Genomic DNA, 16764 nt, shown 5'->3' with positions numbered 1-16764 from the left:
TCTTCTGCAATGCAAGTTCTGCCTGCCTCTCCTCCCTATCTGCCGGTCCGTCAGTCCGCCATTTCTACAAATAATTGGCCAGTAACTGTTGTCACTGTGTGTTGCAGAGTTAACACAGCAAAAGAGGCCAAATGTTTGCAGGACTAAAATACAATCTTAGAAAAGTATACTGTTAAATAACACCCCACTTTAATATGTGGCATTGGGGGGAGCATTGGTGTAGCACACCAGTTCAAAAAATTGGCCAGTGAGTTAGGCGCTGTGTGTACCAGACTTCACTCAGCAAACTAGGCAATATTGCTGCATGACACAAATACACTTGAAAAAGATTCCTCAGATAACACCCCACTTCAATATGTGGCTTTGGGGGGGGGGGGCACAGGTTTATTACACCAGTTCTACAAATAATTGGCCAGTAACTGTTGTCACTGTGTGTAGCACTGTTTACACTGCAAGAGGCCAAATTTTTGCAGGACTAAAATACACTCTTAGAAATGTATACTGTTAAATAACACCCCAATTCAATATGTGGCATTGGTGTAGCACACCAGTTCAAAAAATTGGCCAGTGAGTTTGGAGCTGTGTGTACCAGACTTCACTCAGCAAACTAGGCAATATTGTTGCATGACACAAATACACTTTAAAAAGTTTACTCAGATAACACCCCACTTCAATATGTGACATTGGGGGGGGGGGGGCAATTGGTCTATCACACCAGTTATAATACATTATAAGTGCTTTTGTCACTGTGTGTAGTGTTGCTGCAGAAACGCTCAGTCTCACCACCACACCTGTCACAATGCTGCACAGTGGACAAGAATAGTACTAATCCACTATAATATGCTTTCTACAAAGTATATTATACTGTGGATTACCCCCCTCCCCCACCCCCCTTTTTAGTGCAATGCACAGCAATACCAAAAAATTTGCAGCCCTTTACATTACTTTTGTGGACATTAACGGAGCAATTTATGTGTGACTGCAGCCGATCTCTAAATGCCCCTAAAGCAACCACAGGATACCTGGCCCTATAGTAAAGAGACTGTAATAGACCCTAAAACGACATTGGAGCATTTTGAATGACTTTTGTGGACATTGACAAAGCGATTTCTGTGTGACTGCAGCCGATCTCTTAACTACCCCTAAAGCAACCACAGGATACCTGGCCCTATAGTAAAGAGACTGTAATAGACCCTAAAACGACATTGGAGCATTTTAAATGACTTTGGTGGACATTGACAAAGCGATTTGTGTGTGACTGCAGCCGATCTCTAACTGCCCCTAAAGCAACCACAGGATACCTCTCCCTAAGCTCAAAAGATACTAGACCTATACCGAAATACCAGCCCTCAAAAGGAATTTTGTGGACATTGACAGAGCGATTTGTGACTGCATCTGATCTCTTAACTGCCCCTAAAGCAACCACTGGATACCTCTCCCTAAGCTCAAAAGATACTAGTAGACCTATACCGAAAAATACCAGCCCTGGAAAGGACTTTTGTGGATCTTCACAACGCTGTATGTGTCTAGCAAACTCTCGCTGACGAGCACAGCAGACCTCTCCCTACACTGGCAGAAAGCGGAATGTGAAATGGCCGCCAGATCGGGTCTATTCATAGGGTAGGGGGACTGTCCATGTGCTGGAATATTTCAATTGGCTGTCCCGTTCCACCTGACGGCTGTGTCACGGGTCAAAGTTCTCCCCAATGTAAACAAATATGGCCGCCGTGAACGACGCCATGTGTACGCAGAATTCGCTGCGAACCGACCGCCGAGGCGAACCTCAAGGCCATCTCTAGTCAGGAACCTTGGAAGTTCAAGAGGTGCTACATGGGGAACACGGCAATCTTATACAAAGCTAATGATGCCCCTCTCCTCTAGTTTACCGAATCTCTCTGATGGCAGTGGTCTCCAACAGAATGCAGCAGCACAATCCCGCTCTGACACCACTGCAAATTTTGGCTAAATTGGCGTCTCAAACTCAGCAGCTCTCCAACCTTCTCCTTTCACTGCTCACATGAAACTGCCCCAGTCCAGGTTTCACCTTTCTTTTCCTCCTCTCTGCCTCAAACAGTCCTTCTGGGATTGTTGTCCCATACAGTACTTTGCTTAATGGAGGCCGTCTCCTGGGGACTACATCACCATAGTTTTTAATATGGGTTCTTCTACTGCTGTGACTGAAAAAGCAGACTGTCACAGCCCCTGGCCATCATTCTCTCTCCTCGATGTGATGCAAATGTGACACTAATATTTTGTACTTAATTCTGCACTGTCTCACTCACTGATATATAATCCTTATTTTGCATCACCATATTCCATATGCCATACTGTAAATTTCCTTTTCCACACTATCTCATTCCATACGCTATGCTGTACATTTCCTATTCCTTAACGTCTTACTTCATATGCAATGGTATACATTGCCTATTCTGAACCACTTACTCCATATGCTATGCTGTACATGTCCTACTCCTTCCCAGCATACTCCGTATATCAGAGGTTGGGGACTCGAGTCACATGACTTGACTTGAGTCAGACTTAAGTCACCAGTTTGAGGACCTGAGACTTGCTTGACTAAAATTATTAAAAGACTTCACTTGACTTTGACTTGGTATTCATGACTTGAGACTTGACTTTGACTTGAGACATATGACTCGAAAGGACTTTACTTTTTTAGGTTATTAAATATTTGCATTTTCTCAAGATGTGTTAAAGCAAAATTAATGTGCCTGTTATGTTTCTGACACCACAGTTACTTAAAACACCTCAGTGTGTTCTGATTTTTAGGACACTGGCTGTTAAACAATGGAAATAGTTAACATGTTTTTAGTGACTGTGGTGTTGAAACATGACTGGACAAAGGATTTTGAGCTGTTTGGGCATTCAAAGTGTTTCTTTCATATGCCAAGAAAAAAGCACTAAGCCGTTTTGTTAATGTTGAAAATAAAACAAAACATTTCCTGACCACTGACTTTTAACTGATTTAAAGGTGACAATTGGGGTAGATCAGTATTTTGACTTGATTTGTGACTTGACCAAAATAAATGACTTGACTTGCTTGACTTCTAGCAGGGACTCGACTTGGTTTGCTTGTTTTTCGCCACAGTAACTTGGGACTTTCTTGAGACTTGAAGGTTAAGACTTGAGACTTGCTTGTGACTTTCACATGTGTGACTTACTCCCATGTCTGCCGTATACCATACTATATGCCCTCTTCCACACTGCCTCATGCGTTGTTATTCTATACATTCCCTATTGCACATCCCCTCATTCCAGTACATTTTTCATTCTGCACTGCCTCATTTCCTATGCCCATATTTGTGTTCCCTTTTACACACTGGCTGATTATTGTACATGCACATTTTATACCATTTCATTCTTTATGCTTTTCTGTATTATACTTTCAAACACACATTCTCCATCTCAACTTGGGAAATTGGCAAAATCTATGTGATGGAGAAAATTTCCTGGGCCTGATTATGTCTATTTCTCAGTACGAGGAACAGTTGCCAACTTTCTATATGTTCCATCCTGCCGAGTTCAAAACTTGCAGCATTTCAAGAAGGACCAGGGCAGATAAAGCTTGAACAAAGAGGATGAGTTTTCTTTTCTAAAGAAAAGCTTTAGTGAGGAAATATGGAAGATTCTCTTTTGAATACATACATTCACTGGCTGTCTTGCTGATCCATTGGCCTTGGTAATTTCAATGTCCCGGATTTAGAACACATATGTATATCAGGCATTCTGATGTTCCTGGTCGGCAAAATTGGATCTGTGTCCCCCAGTACTGAAGCCAGGGATGGCTAGATCATCAGTATTTTCAGAAGCAGGTCAGAAATAGAAGCCATAATATTGTACCTTGTAGAACGTATAAAAGTCATAAAGTTATACGCAGAACTCCGGTAATTAATTTTATGATGGGAAATGCTAAAGAGAAGTGCAGGCAATTTATTTTATTGCTCCAGTATAAGTTTACTCATAAACAGCCATTCACCTATACATTCATCTGTAATTGGTTTGGAAAACCTTTGCTCTTATGCTCTTAGACGCAATGACCTGTGTACCTATGTATTCTGGAAGAAATGTATCCCTGAATTCATGAAAAAAATATAATAATGTTTAATGAGTAATACATTTTATGAAGTCTGTTTAATGAACAAGCAGACTTGCTCTTTTAAACCTGTGTGTAGCTAAACAGTCACTGATCTGCCACCTCTGTCATTAATAGCAAGACTAATAGCAAGATGCTGAAGCCCGAGCAACTATCACAAGATCAAGACACCAATGAAACAGATGGAAAAGTTTATTTGAAAAGACGTCTGGGCTTTTTTGACAGTGTGAGCTTTATGGTGGGCAGCATAATAGGCGCTGGGATATTTGTCTCTCCTAAAGCTGTTCTGGAATATTCACAGCTCAATATTGGCGTGGCACTATGCATTTGGGCAGCTTGTGGTGTACTGAGTATATTGTGCACGCTTTGTTATGCAGAGCTAGGTGCATCTTTGCCATTCGCTGGTGGAGAATATTACCATGTCAGACGAGGATTAGGACCTTTACCAGCTTTTGTCACCATCTGGACTTTAACATTGTTTATAAGGCCATCATCCAATGCTGCCAGAGCCCTGACCTTTGCCGAGTATGTAAGTCGTCCATTTTATGGAGGATGTCCTGCTCCTGATCTTCTCAAGAAATCTTTAGCTATTGGAATTCTCCTGGTCTTGGGAGTCATTAATTCCAAGAGTATCAAGTTGGCCACGTGGGTTCAGAATATATTCACAATCCTCAAAATGATGGCCTTGGCCCTTATTATAGTATATGGCTTCATTGAGTTTGCAACTAATCCAGAATCTTCAAAGCCCTTTCAAGATGCTTTTAATGGAGAAGTTCCAAATGCAGCACAAACTGCAGAGGCCTTTTATCAAGGACTGTATGCCTATGGGGGATGGAACTACCTAAACTACATGGCAGGTATGTACTGTAACTGTATTTTCTTTTATAAATATTTCTAAGTAAGTCGACTGGTAAAGGTAGGTTGGGACCAGCTGGATCCAACAGGTAATTTTGCAGTTTTTGGATCATTAGACACGACTTTCATTGCTTTTAGTGCTGCTGGGAAAGTTTTTCAGGGACCTTGGTGCTCTCAGCCCAGCACAGGACGTGAATGTACACAACTAGGAGAAAGTTAATTTTAAATGTATTTAGTGTTAGGGTAAGAGTTAGGATTTTGAAAGTGTTTAATTTTTGCGTGTCTTTAGAGCATAGAATTGTTCTTCTCCTCTCCTCCACTAAAACTCTTTGTCCCCCAATGATGGGACAAAGTTCTTTAAACCCGCAGGGGTTGATTTTACTACCACTGGAGAGTGCAAAATCTGGTGCAGCTGTGCATGGTAGATTTACTAAAACTAGACAGTAGAGTTGAGCGAAGACCTGGATGTCCGTGTTCGGCGGGTTCGGCCGAACTTGAAAAAAAAGTCCGGGTCCGTGTCCCGGACTTTTTCCGAACTTTACCCGGACACCGAACCCCATTGAAGTCAATGGGGATCCGAACTTTCAGGCACTAAAATGGCTCTAAAACACCAATGGAAAGGGCTAGAGTGCTGCAAATGGCAGCAAAACGTAGTTAAGAGCATGGGGAGTGCTCTGCAAACAAATGTGGATAGGGAAATAACTTAAAACAACAACAAAAAAAACAGAAAAATAAAACAATGTTCTTCATCTGTGAAGGACGAGGCCCATATGGAGTAGGAGGGAGGTTGAGGTGGTGGTGGATGTGGCGGTGTCATAGGCGTGCACACAGGGTGTGCCGGGTGTGCCTGGGCACACCCTAATCACCTAGGGCACATTAGCATTATCGCTCTGTTTGCCAGTGAGGAGATGGGAAAGATCTCCCTCGGACCTGCTCTGCCATAAGAGAAGTGCCACACACTTCTATTTCACTTTGCCAGCAGGGAGAGTAATGTATCGGGGCCATGTACATGTAGGCAAACACATGCATGTGTATTTAAACTTTGGGGTGCACACCTTAATGCAATAGGCTGCGCACACCTATGGGCGGTGTAGGTGGAAGTGGCGGTGGAGGAGGACGAGGTAGCCAACACTGCTTTTTTTCAGTCATTTTAAATGAGGGTACACCCCAAAAGAGTGAGAGCGCAAAAATAGAACAATGGCTGGGTAAGGTCGGTATCCATCTCTATTCTGCACAAGGTACGGAAAAGTCCCGTGGGATCCATGCCTGGTTCATTTTAATGAACGTGAGCTTGTCCACATTGTCTCTGGACAGGCGGCTGCGCTTGTCTGTGATAACGCCCCCAGCCGTGCAAAATACACGTTCAGATAATACACTGGCTGAAGGGCACGCCAGCACCTCCAAGGCATAAAGGGCAAACTCAGGCCATGTGCCCAACTTGGAGACCCAGAAGTTGAAGGGGGCAGACCCGTCATTCAGTACATCTAGGCGTGTGCACACATACTGCTCCACCATGTTGGTGAAATGCTGCCTCCTGCTAAGACGTTCCATATGAGCTGCTGGTGCTGCTGTTTGTTGTGGCGTGCTGACAAAGCTTTTCCACATTTCGGCCATGCTAACCCTGCCTTCTGAGGTGCTGGCGGTGCCCTGGTTGCGTTGGCGACCTCTTCCTCCTCCTCCTCCTCCTCTGCCTTCGCCTTGTGCTTCCACTGTGGCCCCGCTGTCAGGTGGGAATGCCAGCAGCATCGCGTCTACCAGCGTGCGCTTGTACTCGCGCATCTTGCGATCGCGCTCCAGTGAGTGAATTAAGGACGGTACGTTGTCCTTGTAACGGGGATCCAGCAGCGTGGCCACCCAGTAATCAGCACAAGTTAGAATGTGGGCAACTAGGCGGTCATTGTGGAGACACTGCAGCATGTAATCGCTCATGTGTGCCAGGCTGCCCAGAGGCAACGGAAGGCTGTCCTCTGTGGGAGGTGTATCGTCTGTGTCCTCTGTATCCCCCCAGCCACGCACCAGTGATGGCCATGAGCTGGCCTGGGTGCCACCCTGCTGTGAACATGGTTCCATCTCCTCCTCCATCTCCTCCTCCTCATCCTCCAGAACTGTGCCCCTGCTGGACAATTGTGTCCCTGGCGTTTGTGTGTGCAGGAACCCACCCTCTGAGCCCCTTGCGAATGACTGCCCTGAAAGCCTTGGAAATGTTACCTCTTCATCCTCCTCCTCCTCCTCATCCTGTGCCACATCCTCTTCCATCATCGCCCGAATTGTTTTTTGAAAGAGGCATAGAAGTGGGATAGTTAAGCTGACAACGGCGTCATCGGCACTGGCCATGTTGGTGGAGTACTCAAAACAGCGCAACAAGGCACACAGGTCTCGCATGGAGGCCCAGTTATTGGTGGTGAAGTGGTGCTGTTCCGCAGAGCGACTCACGTGTGCGTGCTGCAGCTGAAACTCCACTATGGCCTGCTGCTGCTCGCACAGTCTTTCCAGCATGTGCAAGGTGGAGTTCCACCTTGTGGGCACGTCACATATGAGGCGGTGAGCGGGAAGGCCGAAGTTATGCTGCAGCGCTGACAGGCGAGCAGCAGCAGGGTGAGAACGCCGAAAGTGCGCACAGACGGCCCGCACTTTCTGCAGCAGCTCTGACATATCAGGGTAATTTTTAAGGAACCTCTGCACCACCAAATTCAGCACATGCGCCAGGCAAGGGATGTGCATCAAACCGGCTAGGCCCAGAGCTGCTATGAGATTTCGCCCGTTATCGCACACCGCCAGGCCGGGCTTGAGGCTCGCTGGCAGCAGCCACTCATTTGTCTGCTGTTCCATGCTCCTCCACAACTCCTGCGCGGTGTGTGGCTTTTCCCCCAAACAGGCAAGTTTTAAAACTGCCTGCTGTCGTTTACCCCTGGCCGTGCTGAAGTCGGTGGTGAAGATGTTACGCTGACCGGATGAGGAGGCGGTAGAGGATGAGGAAGCGGAGTAGGAGGAGTTAGGAACAGGAGGCAAACTGAAGCGCCCTGCAATCCTCGGTGGTGGAAGGACATGCGCCAAACAAATTTAAAAGGTGTATCTCACACGTACCGATACAGACTATGCCGTAATTTAATTTTTTACACTCCAAAAGGGTGTATATTGAATAGCGGAATAGGAAAAATTTTATAATACGGCGTATCTCACACGTACAAACACAGACTAGGCCCCCGATTACAATTTTTTGTACCCTAAAGGCAGGATGAGGAAGAGGAGTAGGAGGAGTTGGGAACAGGAGGCAAACTGAAGCGCCCTGCAATCCTCGGCGGTGGAAGGAGATGCACCAAACAAATTTAAAAAGGTGTATCTCACATGTACCAATACAGACTATGCCGTAATTTAATTTTTTACACTCAAACAGGGTGTATATTGAATAGCGGAATAGGAAAAATTTTACAAAACTGTGGTGTATCTCACACGTACAAACCCAGACTAGGCCCCGATTTACTATTTTTTGTAGCCCCAAAGGCAGGATGAGGAGTAGGAGGAGTTCGGAACAGGCAGGAGGCACACTGAAGCACCCTCAAATCCTCGGCATTATGAGATGCGCCCCAAAAATTGGAAAGGTGTATCTCACACATACCGATACAGACTATCCCGCAATTTAATTGTTTTTACCCAAAGGTGTAGATTGAATAGCGGAATAGAAAATATGATATCAAAAGGTGTATGTATCTCACACGTAGAGACCCAGACTAGGCCCAAATTACTATTTTTTGTACCCCCAAAGGCAGGATGAGGTGTAGGAGTTCGGAACAGGCAGGAGGCACACTGAAGCACCCTCAAATCCTCGGCAGTATGAGATGCGCCCCAAAAATTGGAAAGGTGTATCTCACACGTACCGATACAGACTATCCCGCAATTTAATTGTTTTTACCCAAAGGTGTAAATTGAATAGCGGAATAGAAAATATGATATAAAATTGCTGATTTATCAATAGCACATGTGAACAGCAGTGTCTTATATCAGTCAGCTCTGCTGCAGGCTATGGAGGGGAAAAAAAAAGAAAATTCCCCTTTTAAGTTTGTAATTTTTAACTAGATTAGTACAGACTATGCCACAATTTAATTTTTTTAACCCAAGGGTGTATATTGAATAGTGGAATAGAAAAAAGTGTATAACTTTTGAAATCACTCAATAATAGCACATGTGAACACAGCAGTGTATTATCACAGTCAGCACAGCAGCACTGAAGGAAAAACGCTGCACACAACTGACTGATAAAAAAGACTTTTTTCTCCCTCCTCCTCAGCGGGCAAAAAGATTGTGTTCACACCACCCCACACACAGCAAAATCGATGTGGACCACTGACCCTGCCTATCTTCAGCCTCTCCCTAAAAGGATCGATAAGATCGGTCACTGCCGGCACTGCAAACCCCCCCCCCCACACAGCAAAATCGATTTTAGAACACTGACCCTAAATATCTCCAGCCTCTCCCTAAAATGCCCTAATATCTCACCCTGCCTGCAGCACTCCGACCTGTCCCTCAATTCTTTTCGGACACAATATGATTTTTGCCTGTCTGTCCCTAATCAGCAGCCAGCACGTATGATGTGTGCTCTCTCCCTAATCTACAGCAGAATGACGCAGCAGCGCTCCGTCTCAAACTTATAAAGACTTGGTCACATGCTTCAGATGGCCAATCACAGCTACTAATACATTTGTAGGCATGGCTGGGATGGCTTAAGGCACACCAGTTAAACGCTTGTGGATTGGCTGTTGAAAGCCCGCCATTAAAAGCGCGCCAATACATACAAACCCGGAAATAAAATGACCGAACACGGATTTTTACCCGAACATACAGTAAAGTTTTCGGGTCCGTGTTCGGGTAACAAAAATCCAATTATTCGGTAAGAACACGAATAATACAGTCCGTGTTCGCTCAACACTACTGGACAGTGCTGTTTCTAACTTCAGTTTGTTCAATTAAGCTTTGACAAAAAAAAAAAAAGTGGAAAACTCAGGTTTTAATAATCAACCCCATGGTGTCCATGACATAAACTTAATTGGAACAAGTAACTTAAGAGAAACATCACTTGGCATGTACACACATAGACCAAAATAATTCTAATTGACACCTGAGATCAACAAAGGAACCCCCACCAATTGTCGGGGGGGGGGGGGGGTGAGCGAGGTTACCTTGTTAACCAAGATGTAGGAATGACCCATCCGGGTGTGTCAGTGGTGAGTGCAGATCGTCCCCTACCAAATTTGTGGTAAGGAGGATTGGCTTATTATTAGGCCATTTTGTCGTGTAAATGACTTCTGAGCTTTCTGCCATGGTGTCACCTGTCAGTCTCTTTGGGGGCCAAATGGCTCACTTAGTTTGTGGTTCCTGCAGTATAGTACTTTAGGCATCATCTATTTATGTCGTTACCTGTATGTGGTCTTCAACAATTTCTTTATCTTCTGCTGCTGGTGATGATATAGGGTCCTCTGGAGCCTTTACCAGTTGCCTTAGAGACATGATCTCTGGCATTTCAGATCTGGGGACCACCAGGTCTGTTTCTTTGGTTAGAGCAGATATAATAGTTTCTTCCAGTGGAGAGGGCCAGTGATAGTCTATGCCCAATTCTTCTTCCTCACTGTACTCTTTATCTGTGTTTAGAATGGTGTCTTGGTTAGTGAGCAGGGCTTGTGGGAAATTGCCAACATGGAACGAACATCAGTTTGTGAGGACATCTAACCTGCTTTTGCTATGGGAAGGAGATGATGTTGGTGCCATATTTTTAATGGGCCTGTCTTCCCTTCTCGGTGCATCTGACAGGCTAGCAGCCTGGGAAGTTGGTAGACTATAAAAGAGAATTCCAGTGGTCAGCTAGTTTGTTTCCCTGGAGCACCTAGATTTCTCAGCAATACTCTGTCCCCAGGCTGCAAGTCTTATATTCTTACTTTAAGGTAAACATTCTTTTTGTTCCACTGACCTGGGGCAATGGAGGACCCCAGAGCTATTTCATACACTGTTGTCAAAGTCTTTCTTAAGCAATCTACATATCCTTGGTTAGATGTTATTGATGTCTGATCTAAGTTGAGGCTTGTTGGTCTTTGGTTAGGAACGCCTAGGCCTACAAGTTAAAGTGATTGGTTACTACTGGACAATTCATTGCCCACTCGAATGAGGCTCCAGACACATGAAATCAATGCACATCAGTTTCATTGGTCTATGACTTTGGAGATGGCCCATTGGTGTGGTTTTGATTGGTAAAGTATTTCGCCGAATACAACTTAGGCAAGAGTTACAGCAGCCCACAAATTCAGTTTGCAAACAAGGAGCAATAGAAGCAGTCTCTGACTAGCATGAAAGCCCAACATGGGGACAAGGTACCCTGCAAGGATGGGGGCTTTACCATTTTCCACTTTTGAACTAAACTCTGATTCCTGTCTGTCCCTTAATTCCTGTTTTTTTTACTCTCTGTTACTGGTCTCCATCTCCAGCCTGTTATGGTTCTGCCTGGGTGACTCCTGACTTGATCTTTTTATGACTTCTTATGACTAGAGTTGAGCGGACACCTGGATATCCGTGTTCGGCGGGTTCGGCCGAACTTTAAAAAAACCGGGTCCGTGTCCCGGACTTTTGCCGAACTTTTCCCGGACACCGAACCCCATTGAAGTCAATGTGGACCCGAACTTTCAGGCACTAAAATGGCTCTAAAACACCAATGGAAAGGGCTAGAGTGCTGCAAATGGCAGCAAAACGTAGTTAAGAGCATGGCGAGTGCTCTGCAAACAAATGTGGATAGGGAAATAACTTAAAACAACAAAAAAAAAAAACAGAAAAATAAAACAATGTTCTTCATCTCTGAAGGACGAGGCCCATATGGAGTAGGAGGGAGGTTGAGGTGGTGGTGGATGTGGCGGTGTCATAGGCGTGCGCACAGGGTGTGCCGGGTGTACCTGGGCACACCCTAATCACCTAGGGCACATAGCATTATCGCTCTGTTTGCCAGTGAGGAGATGGGAAAGATCTCCCTCGGACCTGCTCTGCTCTATTTCTCTTTGCCAGCAGGGAGAGTAATGTATCGGGGCCAGGTACATGTAGGCAAACACATGCATGTGTATTTAAACTTGGGGTGCACACCCTAATGCAATAGGCTGCGCTTACCTATGGGCGGTGTAGGTGGAAGCAGCGGTGGAGGAGGACCAGGGCCGGATTAAGAGCATCATGGGCTTGGTGCTGAGGATTTTGAAGGGCCTTAAGGGCCGTGCCTTGTCATGCACCCAGAGGAGGAAGGGTGCAGCCATGCATGCCTAATTCAACATGGGATGCTGTCTCTGAAGCCCATAAACACATCCATGCATCGGCAACTGTCCCTCCTTGTCTGGCCTTCGTGCTGTGTGGGGAGGTTCTGAGGGAGCTGCCTGGGGAAGCGTGCATAGAAGCCAGACTTCTGTGTTTACAAGTGACAGAAGAGCGGTAACAGTGAATATGGCCAACCCGAGGCCTATATAAAGGTAGGGGCCTGGAGCTGCAGCTCCAATAGCCCCTACTTTAATCTGGCCCTGAGGAGGATAAGGTAGCCAACACTGCTTCTTTTCAGAAATTTTAAATGAGGGTACACCCCAAAAGAGTGAGAGCAAAAATAGAACAATGGCTGGGTAAGGTCGGTATCCATCGCTATTCTGCACAAGGTACGGAAAAGTCCCGTGGGATCCATGCCTGGTTCATTTTAATGAACGTGAGCTTGTCCACATTGTCTCTGGACAGGCGGCTGCGCTTGTCTGTGATAACGCCCCCAGCCGTGCTAAATACCCGTTCAGATAATACACTGGCTGCAGGGCACGCCAGCACCTCCAAGGCGTAAAGGGCAAGCTCAGGCCATGTGCCCAATTTGGAGACCCAGAAGTTGAAGGGGGCAGACCGGTCATTCACTACATGTAGGCGTGTGCACACATACTTCTCCACCATGTTGGTAAAATGCTGCCTCCTGCTAAGACGTTCCATATGAGCTGCTGGTGCTGCTGTTTGTTGTGGCGTGCTGACAAAGCTTTTCCACATTTCGGCCATGCTAACCCTGCCTTCTGAGGTGCTGGCGGTGCCCTGGTTGCGTTGGCGACCTCTTCCTCCTCCTCCTCCTCTGCCTTGTGCTTCCACTGTGGCCCCGCTGTCAGGTGGGAATGCCAGCAGCATCGCGTCTACCAGCGTGCGCTTGTACTCGCGTATCTTGCGATCGCGCTCCAGTGAGTGAATTAAGGACGGTACGTTGTCCTTGTAATGGGAATCCAGCAGCGTGGCCACCCAGTAATCAGCACAAGTTAGAATGTGGGCAACTCGGCGGTCGTTGTGGAGACACTGCAGCATGTAATCGCTCATGTGTGCCAGGCTGCCCAGAGGCAACGAAAGGCTGTCCTCTGTGGGAGGTGTATCGTCCGTGTCCTCTGTATCCCCCCCCCAGCCACGCACCAGTGATGGCCATGAGCTGGCCTGGGTGCCACCCTGCTGTGAACATGGTTCCATCTCCTCCAGCTCCTCCTCCTCATCCTCCTCATCCTACAGAACTGTGCCCCTGCTGGACAATTGTGTCCCTGGCGTTTGTGTGTGCAGGAACCCACCCTCGGAGCCCCTTGTGAATGACTGCCCTGAAAGCCTTGGAAATGTTACCTCTTCATCCTCCTCCTCCTCATCCTCCTGTGCCACATCCTCTTCCATCATCGCCCGAATTGTTTTTTCAAGGAGGCATAGAAGTGGGATAGTTAAGCTGAGAACGGCGTCATCAGCACTGGCCATGTTGGTCGAGTACTCAAAACAGCGCAACAAGGCACACAGGTCTCGCATGGAGGCCCAGTTATTGGTGGCGAAGTGGTGCTGTTCCGCAGAGCGACTCACGCGTGCGTGCTGCAGCTGAAACTCCACTATGGCCTGCTGCTGCTCGCACAGTCTTTCCAGCATGTGCAAGGTGGAGTTCCACCTTGTGGGCACGTCACATATGAGGCGGTGAGCGGGAAGGCCGAAGTTGCGCTGCAGCGCTGACAGGCGAGCAGCAGCAGGGTGAGAACGCCGAAAGTGCGCACAGACGGCCCGCACTTTCTGCAGCAGCTCTGACATATCGGGGTAGTTTTTATGGAACCTCTGCTCCACCAAATTCAGCACATGCGCCAGGCAAGGGATGTGCGTCAAACCGACTAGGCCCAGAGCTGCTATGAGATTTCGCCCGTTATCGCACACCACCAGGCCGGGCTTGAGGCTCGCTGGCAGAAACCACTCATTTGTCTGCTGTTCCATGCTCCTCCACAACTCCTGCGCGGTGTGTGGTTTTCCCCCCAAACAGGCAAGTTTTAAAAGTGCCTGCTGTCGTTTACCCCTGGCCGTGCTGAAGTTGGTGGTGAAGGTGTTACGCTGTCCGGATGAGGAGGCGGTAGAGGATGAGGAAGCGGAGTAGGAGGAGTTAGGAACAGGAGGCAAACTGAAGCGCCCTGCAATCCTCGGTGGTGAAAGGACATGCGCCAAATTGCTATCCGCCTCAGGCCCATCCGCCACTGCATTTACCCAGTGTGCCGTTAGGGAGATATAACACCCCTGACCATGCTTACTGGTCCACGTATCGGTAGTTAGGTTAACCTTGCCACAGATGGCGTTGCGCAGTGCACACCTGATTTTTTCCCCCACTTGGTTGTGCAGGGAAGGGATGGCTTGCCTGGAAAAGTAGTGGCGGCTGGGCACGACGTACTGTGGGACAGCCACCGACATAAGGTTTTTAAAACTGTGCGTCTCCACCAGACGGAATGACAGCATTTCAAAGGCCAAGAATTTTGAAATGCTGGCATTCAGGGCCAGGGATCGCGGGTGGGTAGGGGGGTACTTCCTCTTCCTCTCAAGTGTTTGGGAGATGGAAAGCTGAACGCTTCCACGGGACATTGTGGAGATGGTTGGTGATCCAGGTGGTGGTGTTGCTGACAGATCGTCTGTTTGCGGGGTGGCAGGTGCCGGTATCACTACAGATGTGGCTGGAGCGGCCGAGACTGCAGCAGAAGAGGAAGCAGGATGAGCCAGAGACGTTTCTTGGTTTTGAAGGTGTCTACTCCACTGCAGCTCGAGCTTTGCTCTTAGATGTCTGATCATGCAGGTTGTGCTCAGGTTGAGTAGGTTTATGCCTCGCTTCAGGCTCTGATTGCACAGGGTGCAAACCACTCGTGTCCTGTCATCAGCACATTTTCTAAAGAACTTCCACGCTAGAGAACTCCTTTGAGCTGGCTTTGGTGTGCTCGATCCCTTGCTGCGTTGGGCAGTAGCAGGCATAGTGTCTAGGGCACGGCCGCTCCGCTTGTGCACCCTGCTCCCTCTTCTGCTGTGCTGTTGGCTCTGTGCGACCACCGCCTCTTCCTCCAAACTACTCAGGTCAACTGCATGACCTTCATTCCATGTGTGGTCAGGGACCTGATCGTCCTCCACATCATCTTCCACCCAGTCTTCACTCCTGCCCTCCTTGTCGGTCTCCACAATTCTGAATGCTGCAGCAGTTGGCACCTGCGTTTCGTCATCATCGGAGACGTGCTGCGATGGTCCTTGCATGTACTCATCTTGAGAAATAAGTGGTTGGGCATCGCTGCACTCAATCTCTTCCACTTCTGGGGCAGGGCTAGGTGGATGGCCCTGGGAAACCCTGCTGACAGAGTCATCAAAAAGAAGAGACTACTGTATGGCTTGGGGCTCAGACTGCTTGCCTGATTTGCAAGGGGGTGAGGTGAAAAACTCTGACCTTTCTGCAGTAGACTGGGTGGGAGACAATGTGAAGGAACTGGAGGCACTGTCAGCAGCAAACCAATCTACTATCGCCTCTACGTGTTCTGGTATCATCACTTCTAGAGGCGTATGATGCCCTACCAAATACTGATGCAGGTTCTGTCGCCTACTCACACTTGAGGAAGGTGTTTCACTTGTGCGTGTAGCTGGCACAGATCGACCACGTCCTCTCCTTGCAACAGGAGCTCTACCAGAAGCACCACGACCCAGGCCACGGCCCCTATTTGACGGTCTCCTCATATTTCTGTAATTTAAGATCTTGCCCTAGAAAGGTGTTTATTGAATAGCGGAACAAAACAACAACAGTATCGCACGGGTGTATCTCACAGTCATATATGCAAACTATGCCGCAATTTAATATTTTTTACCCCAAAAGGGTGTATATTGAATAGCGGAATAGGATAAAAAATGGTGTATCTCACACCTACAAACACAGACTAGGCCCTGATTAAAATTTTTTGTACCCTAAAGGGAGGATGAGGAAGAGGAGTAGGAGGAGTTAGGAACAGGAGGCAAACTGAAGCGCCCTGCAATCCTTGGCGGTGGAAGGAGATGTGCCAAACCAATTTAAAAGGTGTATCTCACAAGTACCGATACAGACTATGCCGTAATTAAATTTTTTACACTCCAAAAGGGTGTATATTGAATAGCGGAATAGGAAAAATTTTATAATACGGTGTATCTCACATGTACAAACACAGACTAGGCCCCGATTACAATTTTTTGTACCCTAAAGGCAGGATGAGGAGTAGGAGGAGTTCGGAACAGGCAGGAGGCAGACTGAAGCACCCTCAAATCCTCGGCTGTATGAGATGCGCCCCAAAAATTGGAAAGGTGTATCTCACACGTACCGACACAGACTATTCCGCAATTTAATTGTTTATACCCAAAGGTTTTGATTAAATAGCGGAATAGAAAATATGATATCAAAAGGTGTATGTATCTCACACGTACAGAACCTGACTAGGCCACAATTACTATTTTTTGTACCCCTAAAGGCAGGATGAGGAGTATGAGGAGTACGG

General features: G+C 47.1%; 1 protein-coding gene across 2 annotated transcripts in view; it reads left to right on the top strand.

Moving 5' to 3' along the window:
• The window catches only part of LOC309556387 (b(0,+)-type amino acid transporter 1-like), a 138670-nt gene that overhangs the window by 90363 nt on the left and 31543 nt on the right, over positions 1–16764 (top strand). Inside the window, exon 1 of one of the 2 annotated variants that reach the window (XM_082258850.1) lies at positions 4221–4968. The exons of the other annotated variant lie outside the window; for it this stretch is intronic. Coding sequence (XP_082114976.1) covers positions 4245–4968 — 724 coding nt within the window. The 5' untranslated portion in view covers positions 4221–4244. Of the gene's footprint in view, positions 1–4220; positions 4969–16764 lie in introns of those variants that run through there. 2 annotated transcript variants of the gene reach the window in all.

Source organism: Pelophylax lessonae, assembly GCF_965119305.1.
Source record: "Pelophylax lessonae genome assembly, chromosome: 5".
NCBI classification, from domain to species: Eukaryota; Metazoa; Chordata; class Amphibia; order Anura; family Ranidae; genus Pelophylax; species Pelophylax lessonae.
The sequence above is the reverse complement of the archived record's forward strand: the minus strand, read 5'-3'. Positions and strand labels throughout refer to the sequence as shown.